Here is a 10285-nt window from a genome sequence, read left to right as displayed (position 1 = left end):
ATAGTATTGACTGGCAATAAATGGGACAAATGTTAAAATATAGACCCCGATGATGTGCTCCATGTATTTATATTTGCGAGGATGAAATGTGATTTAAAAATGCTAAACTGGGAGTGATGAACACAGATTGATGTGAAACCACATATCATGTTTGATATTATTTTTTTCTTGTTTGCACTTGTTGTGTATTCCCTGTGATTTCAGTGTGTAGTTGAGCAAACAAACCTTGATCCAGTGCAGTAAATCCAAAGACAACAGTGCAGTGAGTAACGCCTGGCCTGTGCCCAGCAGAGGGCGTGGTTTCACAGTCTCCTCTGTGAACCGGAAAGATATGATTTCACCTTGGCTGCATATCGCTGTGGAGTGGCACACGTTTGTTTTAAGCTAGAAATTTGACATTCAAATGAATGGTGGATGTCACTTTAGTGCCGCGACGTGTCTGACTGTTCTCCAGAGAGAGAGGAAACATGAAGCAAGACGTCAGGATACTTTTACTGGGGGAACGTAAGTCATTCACACTGACAGCCGAGCACAAGCTAAGCAACTAGCAGCCATTAGCTGCCGTAGCTAACTAACTTTTTGACTTCTAGTTGAATATGTTCTGGGTTACTGCTGATGCCAAGAGGCGATAAGTGTCTTTAAAAGGAAAGAAGTTACTCATATAAAAATATATGTTTTATGCTGGTACAATATACTCCTGTCTGTCGTTTATATTTCGCTAGCTTAAAATATTTGACTGGAAAGTTACAGTTAATAATGCGCTGCTGGATTCTAGCGCGGAGTAATCGCAATAACGTTATCATTTTATGTATTTTTATCTTATTGACTGAACAGTTTTAAGCCATACTGTGCAAAATATAAGTATATTTCATTGATCGTTTATTGTTAGTTTGGAAAGTTTGCTTTGAGTTAGGTAAGCTAACACATCAGTACTCTCTAACGGTCGATACAGTCATCAAGGAGCCATATAAACTAACTAAAGGTAAACAGAGTAACAGTTAGCTGCCAAACAATAGTATGTCTTTTATATAATCATGCTTTCTTCTGAGTGAACACGTTTCAATTAAGTGGGCTATGAAGCGGTCACTCCGCATAATAACTACTTTATAACTAGGTGCTATCAAAATACGAGCTAGATTAGCGCCTTTCATCCTCTCATTTTCTTCTCTGACAGCCAAAGTGGGGAAGACATCTCTCATCATGTCTCTGGTTGGAGAGGAGTTTCCTGAACAGGTAACTGTAAGCACAGCTCACCACTGCTGTGCCTTTCTAAGCATCTAAACATTTGCCTTTTCTTGCTATGTACACTCCTTCACTTTTTTGGGTGCACCTTTTGAACTGCCTACTAACACAAATATCTAAGCAGCCAATCAAATGGCAGCAACTCAGTGCAGTTAGGCACGTAGACATGTTCTAGATGACAAGCTGAAGTTCAAACAGAGCATCACAATTGCCAAAAGACGTGATTAAAGTGACTTTGAACGTGGCATTATGGTTGGTGCCAGACAGGCTGGTCTGAGTACTTCAGAAACCACTGATCTGATCTTCCCATGCAAGCATCTCTGGGAGTTGGTCTGAAAACCAAAAAATATCCACTGAGCAGCAGTTCTCAGGTTAGGCATCCTGTTCATGCAAGAGTTCAGAATAGCTAGATGGGTTCAAGCTGATAGAAAAGCAACAGTTACCTTGATAGTAAAAAGAGGTTATTGGAGTATGCAGAAAATTAAAGCTAAAAGCACATTATGTACAACACTAAAGTAGATACCATCCTGTCAGCTGTCAAAATGAAGTTATAGTTAGCACAGACTAACAACAATTGGATAATCGCAATTTTTTGAGTGACGACTTCTGCTGTGACATTTGGATGGCAGTCGCATTTTTGTGTAAGCAACATGAAAGCATGTAACCAGCCTGCCCTGTATCAACAGCTCAGGTTAGCAGTGGTGTAATGATGTGGGGGATATTTTACTGACGTACTGCTTGACACAAATTGAGCATGGGTTAAACACCACAGCCTACTTATTGTTGCTGACCATATCTGTCTTTTTATGACCAGAGTCTTATTATGACTGCATCCAACAGTAGTTTGTGATTATTAATTCAGTTAATGATGTTTAATTTCTAACAGGTTCCCCCCAGAGCTGAAGAGATAACCATCCCTGCTGATGTGACTCCAGAGAAGGTTCCCACACACATAGTGGACTATTCAGGTAGCACATCATTATTACACCATTGATTTGTTCTTGTTGTACACTGTGTGTGCAGTTTGTCGAAGTTGCAAATTGTGCACATGTGTCTGAATGGCATGAGTTTGAGATTAATGTTTATCTTCAACTTTAACAGAAAAAGAGCAGAGTGACGAGGTCCTTAGAGATGAGATCATCAAGGTAAATGCAGCAAGAGAACATAATAAATGTTATTATTTCCAGCTGGAGTGCACCTTTGCATACTTGTAAATAAAAATATGAAAGCTGGGGCCATAAAACTTCAGACTGATCCTTTTCCTTTCTCTGACTCCAGTTACATATATGCACTCTTGCGAAATGTAATCAGTACTTAAAGTTCTTTTATTGTTCTAGTTTTTGTTTTGTTTGTCTTTGAAATGAGTGTAAAGTAGCAATCATTTAAACCGTTTAAACTGAGTCTGCTCTCAGTTTTTAGGATTAAGATCCAACTTTCTTTTTACACCCCTTACAGGCTAATGTGGTGTGTGTAGTGTATGATGTCACCAATGAGGACACAATAGACAAGGTAGTAAACTACTGTTTGTCTTATATTGTGTCATACTGTACAGTGATCCCACGCACATGTGTTACATGCCGCCTTTTCTTTTTTCAGATTAAAACCAAATGGATACCTTTAGTCAACGGAGATGCAGAGAAGGGAAACAAGTATGTATTAGAGTGTGTGTGTGTGTGTGTGTGTGTGTGTGTGTGTCTGTCTGCGGCTAGGTGTCCTCTAATCTGTTGAACTTTGCACTCTTTTACAGTGTTTGTTTGCATATGATGTTGGCAAACATTGTAATCTGGGAACTAGAGCTTCTTGTGACATTTTATAAAGTGGACCTTAGCGCATCAGTGAAATTCTCAAAATGTGGAACGAGTATTAGTATTTGAATCCCACAAGTGACCAGGAGCTTAGGTTGTGATGTATGTGTTTAATAAGTCCTGACGGTGTTGTGCTGAAAGTTCTTCTGTCTCCGTTTGCTACATCAGGGTTCCCATCATCCTCGTGGGAAACAAATCTGATCTGCGCTGTGGGAGTTCCATGGAAACCATTCTACCCATCATGAACCAGTTCTCTGAGATTGAGACATGTGTTGAGGTGAAACTTAACTCACACACACAGATCTAATCTCTCCTGTCTGTACACACCTGCTTATTTTACCTGGACTCGCCTGGATTCATAAAAATATTTACACATGAACACCTTATCTGCCTTTGGGATTTCTGTGACAATGATATCTGAACCATTCTTTGCACTTTGTCTCTTTTTTCCAAGTGCTCTGCAAAGAACCTAAAAAACATTTCAGAGCTGTTCTATTATGCACAGAAGGCAGTGCTACACCCCACTGCTCCTCTTTATGACCCTGAGGACAAACAGGTCAGCCATTATTTTTTATTTATTTATTTATTTATTTATTTTGGAGCTGCATGCCAGGTGTGGTTCTCCCTGTCTGAAACACTTCACTTGTATACAAGCATACATTCAAATTAATTAATTTTATATCTAATGTTTATCTCTAGCTAAAACCGTCGTGTGTCCGAGCTCTCACCCGAATATTCTACATTTCCGACCAGGACAACGATCGCATCCTCAGTGATGCTGAACTCAACAGCTTTCAGGTGCTCATTTTAAACAAATCAAATGTTTTCTCAGCTTTTACTTCAGACAAACATCTGATTTGTTTACTAAAAACACATGTCTTCATGTAGAAATCCTGTTTTGGGAATCCTCTGGCACCACAAGCCTTAGAAGATGTAAAGACTGTAGTTTGGAAGAACACCAGCGATGGAGTCCAGGACAATGGCCTGACCCTAAATGGTTAAAAAATAATTAAATACAAAGTTATGAATGTCAGCGTGTAACCTTAAACCAGGTTGTTTGAGGGCCATATTCAACTAATGGTGTCACGTTTCTTTTTCTTCTTCTTTTTTCAGGTTTCTTGTTCCTTAATACATTATTTATTCAGAGGGGTCGACATGAAACCACGTGGACTATCCTCAGAAAGTTTGGCTACGATGACAACCTTGAGCTGACTGATGATTACCTTTACCCTGAGTATGTGTAGTGCCTGCATCCTGTCTCAGTCCAAAAACATAACATTGCTGAAGGCCACAGTAAACCAGTGGGGCATATAATTACACTGAAAACGTCATTGCTCCTGTACAGTTACAGTAATCTGTCATCCTGTTCATCCAGGTGGTTTTGACTTTGTTTGGTTGTTCTGCATTAGTCAGAGAAATATTGAAATATCTAAATGTTCTTCTGTTGTCAGACTCAGAGTTCCTGTTGGCTGCACCACAGAGCTCAATCATCAGGGTTACCAGTTCATCCAGCAGTTGTTTGACAAGTACGATGAAGTAAGTAGCAAGTTCAGTTGTTTGAGTCATGAGCTCTATTTAAAAAGTTTCCTTGACCTTGATGCTGGAAGGTACCTCAGTACTTGTGCAATTTTGTCTATTATGCACAAGATTTGATGTATGTAGTCAAGGAAAGTGTCCGTACACACTTAGGTTTAGTAAACTGAATGTTTATATGCCTCTGACAACAAAAAGTGCACAAACTGGCTCTTGTTCTCTCTGCTTGTAATTTTATGTGTGCTGTTAATGTGACAGTATGAATTCAGTTCTGTGTTAAAGGAGGTACATAGATTTTTTTAATGACTGCTGTCTCAGCTTTGTTATGAAAAATAAACAGGGTGCCGCTAACACATAAAGCCAGATCGATTAATAGAATGCAGTGAGTGTTTGAAAGGGTCTCGTGTCATGCTGCACAGTAAAATTAGTGTAAACATGATCTCCCTGTTAAATGGTAGCTCATACCATGTTGAGTCTATCCATCCATTCATCCACAATTCACAGGATTCACTACTCCTACGGTATTGATAAGAATTTAATCAAAGTTACACACAGTGATCATCTATAGGGTCTCACAACATTTGTCATAATAAACAGTGAACTGCGATGGATTGTGAGCCAGATGAGCAGTTACATTACTGACATTCTGGTTTTGAAGAAGTGCATTGCTTTCCCTCTTAGGATAAGGACTCCGCCTTGTCACCGAAAGAGCTTAGAAACCTGTTTTGCGTATGTCCTTACATGCCATGGGGTCCTGAAGTCTACATGACTGTCCCAACCACAAATAAGGGCTACATCTCAAATCACGGCTACCTCTGTCAGTGGACGTAAGTTTCTTTGTAAATTATTGACATTATGTGTTAAGTAAGCTCTGGGTTTACACTTTAATGCACGTCCAGGAGTTTATTGTCTGCACACGTATGACCTTCACAGGCTTTCTGCATACCTTGACATCCACCGTTGCCTGGAGCACCTAGGATATCTAGGCTACCCTATTCTCACTGAACAGGACTCACAGACTGCTGGAGTCACAGGTGTGTGTGTGTGTGTTTGTGTGTGTGTTTAACATGGATGGTGAATAAAAGGCATTATTACTGTGACACATAGGAGATATCAGTACTTCTTAAATGTAATTCTCATATGTTAAGCTCTATATTGGAAGATTAGTCTTAATGCTGTTGAATAAGTTTAGCTTGTGCACGGTGATCTGATCTAATAGTTCCCCTTGAAATGGAAGTTTATAAATTGCATGTGTTTCAATACATTTATGGATGCATGCGTTGAAGCACAGTGCACTCTCTGCATGGCAAAGTAACTGGGTATTAACTCAATGAGTGATGAAGTTTGTATTTTGTGATTGACAGTATATGACAGGATGTGACTTAAAGATATCTACAGACACATTGTGGGCAGTTTGAGAACAGTTTTGTAAGGATGTGTGATGTAATGTTACACATTTGTCAGGAAAACATCAAAAGTCTTTCATTTTTTCAAAGAGACTTTTTGTGCATGTGCGTGCTGGTTTTAGTTTTCTTTTAGGTAGTTTGATGTCCATTGGTGAGTCAGCCTTTTTTGTGCAAGAAAACCTGATCTTACTTTGATTTTCTTTTAAATAAATAAATTAACCTCTTTGTGTACTTTGGTTTTAGCCATGTTAGCAGAATCATTCAGGGAAAGTCTGCTTAATAACTGCCTGTCATCAGGGGTTTTTGTACTGTGCGCAGGATAAAACCTCCTCATTTTAGTGTCATTGAGAACTACATTCAGGCTAAAGATTGCACTTAAGTAACATCAGAGAGTAGAAGCCAGTGTTTTGCTCTTCTTTTTATCTTTTCTGATAGATTTATTTTAAAGTTTAAATTCTTAGCTCTATTTCTATTGGTTGCTTTGAGCACAAACTTTAAACTTTACACTTCATTTAAAACTAATGCAGTGTTTATGTGTACGGGTATTGACAACCACTAGAGGTCACTCTACTCAAGGTTTATGTTCACCAGCAACTTTCATGTCAAATGTGAAATACGGCAAAACATTTTAAGATAACTAAAGTGGCTTATTAGATGGGGCAGTAGCAAATACATGTGTTGACCAGTTTATCTTTGGGTAATTTCTACACTGTTTTTACAGGCTGATCTTTTGGCATCTTATGTTTTGGTGTTTTATGTTTTTTTCCAGAATTTTAACATCTGAAATGTTTAACGTTTTTCTTTTGATGAGCATCGGTGGTGCTCTTACAGCTAAGCTAGTTGAAGTCTAACCAGCTTCATAGGAAAAAAATAGCATATCAGTGTTTTTGCCCGTTTTGTGATTTATTTGTTTGTTTGTTTGTTTAAATGTTCATATGTGAAGTGACACGAGAGAAAAAGGTGGACCTAGAAAAGCGACAGACCCAGAGATCAGTATTTCTCTGCAAAGTGATTGGACCAAGAGGGACAGGCAAGTCGGCCTTCCTCCAGGCCTTTTTGGATCGCCACACTGTGGTATGTCCCCATCACCTAGTCCGGAGCTGAATGTCATATGTTGCATTCTTAGGTAGTGATAGACAAATACCACTCTTTACTATTAACTCTGATCATGCTAAAGTGTCTTTTTTTGCTTTAATAGAATAAAGGCGATTCCAGCAGTGCCTTCTGCCCTTATGTCATAAATACTGTACAAGTCAGTAACCAGGAAAAGTACCTTATCGTAAGTAGCTCCCATGGGGATTTTTTTTAAATCACCGTCTCTCTCTATCTGACCCTGACTATAACCTGAGCAACCTTCTCTTCTCTGCAGCTTAACGAGGTAGACGTGGAGACAGAGTTCTTGAAGAAGTCAGACGCCTCCTGTGATGTTGCTTGTCTCATGTACGACATCAGTGACCCCCATTCCTTCAACTATTGTGCCAGCATATACAAGGTCAGTTACAGGACCATTTGAAGGACAAAGTGTCAATTTCTATTTATTTTTTAATTTTGAGATCAGTTCTACTTTTACTGTGTGTTTTGCTGCTGTTTACCCACAGTTACCCTATCTGATAATCCAGCACAGCTCACTTTGCAGCCTCTCCAAGTCTTTACCGTTCGTATATGTAATTACAGAAAGATAAGTTTGGAGAGCTGAAGATTGCAGAGGTTAGACGGTCCAACATATTAAATAGACTTGAGACAGACATCCTTCCAGCATCATTATTAGTTTTTTAATATTTGTTTGACTAAAGAAAGATTCAGTTACAATTACTCTGCAGTTACTAAGCAACACATAAACATAAACTGTGATTTAATTTGCTTGTATTTGGACCCACTGGCTGTAATTAGTTGACAACCCCATAGTTATGTGTTATCTGAATTACATTAGGACACCCTTTTATATAAATTTGCTCCTCTCTCAACTCAGCTTTTCACTGTTTGAACTTGTTAATTTTTTTTAATTTAGCAACATTACATGGAAAGCAACATCCCATGCGTGCTGGTCGCCTGCAAGGTGGACCTTCCTGAAGTGAAGCAGTTCCACGGGATGACCCCAGCAGAGTTCTGTTATAAGCACAGACTGCCTCCACCGATGCCCTTCTCCACGCTGTCCCTTGACTCCACCAGCAAGAACATCTACACAAGACTTGCCTGGGCAGCCATGTACCCGTATGTTTCAGTTAGACAGCCTGCTGCACTCAGTCACCACCTCCTGTTTTCAGTCACCATTTAGGTTCTTTGGTACAGGGAGAACATCCCAGGTTGAGCCCATGTTAGATTTATTAATAGAGAAGTATATGTGAGGTAAATGTCTCTATATATTATATATATCCACCTATAGGAACCGTATATTGTTTTAGGTAAACTGCGCACAGATTAAAAATATCCTAAGTGCTGTCAGACATTAGATAACACTGTTACCTGTAACTGTATAGTACCAATGACAGTTTCATAAACATCATACACACAGATTCTGACAGTCACTTTGGTTTGCACGTGCAGAGGGAGATGATGGCAGGCAGGCAGCAGAAAGCCGAGGCAGGGGTTAATTGCATATTTATGGCTCTGCACATACTAAATAAAGTGTAGAGTTATATCTACCACATTTTATTATCATTAAAAATCATTTTGATATACAGAGTTTCTAGGGGTGTATTCAGGAGAAAGTTTCATTAAAACTGTAGAAACTATAAAGCTGAATGAATAAAAGGTGCTAGGTGAAGGTGTAAAGTAAGCTAGATGTTTGTAATATTAATGCTTGTTCATGGTTTTTTTTTTTTTTTTTATTGCTGACCCTCTGTGATTGCTCTTTTTCCCTTTCAATCTCCAGGCACCTGAATGGTTCAGACATGAGCAACACAACATTCTGGCTGAGAGTGGCTTTGGGCTCGGCTGTGGTTGCAGTTCTGGGTTTTGCTATCTACAGAGCTGTTGCCAGACTGAAATAACTGACAAGCTGGAAAGGCTTTCCCCCCCCCAGCCTGATGCTCCATCCATCAAGACCAAACCTCTGTGACCAGATGCAGAACCGCCACAGCTTGAACTAGACAAAGTCCATGTCATCTTACTTTTTTTTTTTAATACCCTGAAGGCTTCCAGGACACTTTCCATATCTCTGCCATTTCCATCATCTGATCTCTTCTCCACTTTGAAGTCAGTTGATCACATCACACCAGCAGCAAGCTGATGATCGTATTATTCCCCATGCTGCCGGGCCCAGCTTTTTCCGCCTTACATTGTTCGTCCAGGCTAAGTAGTGGGTAGCCTTTCTGTGCTTGACACTCCAAGAACTGCTACTGTTAATATCCAAAAAGGTGCTTTATCAGAGGGGAGGAAATGCAGGAAGAAAGCAGTGTCAAGCCCACTGCTTTCCCCCTCAGTGTCAATATAGTGCTAATGATGAGAGATTTTTATATACGTGCATAAAGCAAAATATGCCAAATTGAAACACGAACCAAAGGGCAGCATGTGAAGCATTTTGGCAAAGACTACTTGCTGATTGGCTGCTGCTGAAACCCACACATGAGAATCGCTGTTTCTTCTGACTGAGATACCGGAGATACAAATTAATCGTATACGATTTGCCAAATTAATCCAGTGGCAGTGGGTAGTTGTAGCATGCTACTTTCCTCTTAGGCATGCTGTTTGGACTGATGAAGTATTGTTTTTCTTTTCTTTTTTTAGTAGCAAAGTGTTAATGGGGAATGCTGTGGCAGGGAGAGATTTCTCTTTGTGCAGAAAGAAACTTTCCTTTCATGTGGAAGATGGTGGTTTTGCATTTGCCGGAATGTAGGAAATATTTTCTGCTCTAAAAGGAGACCAGGCACACCTACAAAATTTTACATTTTTAATGAAAAATGTGGTCATTTATCTTTGCTTCTGCTAGGTTTGTCAATTTCACTTTGAAGTTAAATTAATTTTAATCGATTTTAACTGTTTGATTTGTGCTTTTTTTTTTTTTTTTCTCCCCCCTAACACCCTTCCAATGATTTTCCTGTGTCACAGAGTCCACCATTGTATTGTTTTCCCACTCTGACTCTTTGATTATTATACCTGTTTTGTTGACTGATTTAGCTCTGAACCCACTGTTTCCGGACGTTTCTTTGACTTTTAAAACAGTTTTCTTACTGATTTTAGTTGCTTAATAAAAGACCAGACCAGACTGGGTGGAGACGTCATGACTGTTGAAAGAGATGTTGTGAAACTGTAATTATTATTGATGTTTAATAGTTGGCACTTTTATCTTTGGACCAAGTT

At 39.3% G+C, this 10285-nt stretch overlaps 1 protein-coding gene across 2 annotated transcripts; it reads left to right on the top strand.

Annotated features, from left to right (window-relative positions):
* The first annotated feature begins 296 nt into the window (after positions 1–296).
* On the top strand, positions 297–10190 carry rhot2 (ras homolog family member T2). 2 transcript variants are annotated; one of them, XM_085465948.1, is made up of 19 exons: positions 297–504; positions 1175–1233; positions 2129–2210; positions 2344–2387; positions 2698–2751; positions 2839–2891; positions 3216–3324; positions 3502–3603; positions 3747–3845; positions 3936–4044; positions 4161–4281; positions 4499–4583; positions 5262–5407; positions 5514–5614; positions 6930–7060; positions 7185–7265; positions 7356–7478; positions 7995–8197; positions 8859–10190. In XM_085465948.1, exons 1-19 carry the CDS (start codon positions 468–470, stop codon positions 8974–8976), a joined length of 1857 nt encoding a protein of 618 aa, XP_085322074.1. In that variant the 5' UTR covers positions 297–467; the 3' UTR covers positions 8977–10190. The 2 variants fall into 2 exon arrangements, with proteins under 2 accessions (XP_085322074.1, XP_085322075.1); XM_085465949.1 differs by lacking the exon at positions 297–504 and adding an exon at positions 906–982.
* The last annotated feature ends 95 nt before the right edge of the window (positions 10191–10285 follow it).

This window comes from Copadichromis virginalis, linkage group LG8 (assembly GCF_057382275.1).
Source record: "Copadichromis virginalis isolate Kocher_CV1m ecotype Utaka linkage group LG8, C_Virginalis_male_GT1.1, whole genome shotgun sequence".
In the NCBI taxonomy this organism is placed as follows: Eukaryota; Metazoa; Chordata; class Actinopteri; order Cichliformes; family Cichlidae; genus Copadichromis; species Copadichromis virginalis.
The sequence above is the reverse complement of the archived record's forward strand: the minus strand, read 5'-3'. Positions and strand labels throughout refer to the sequence as shown.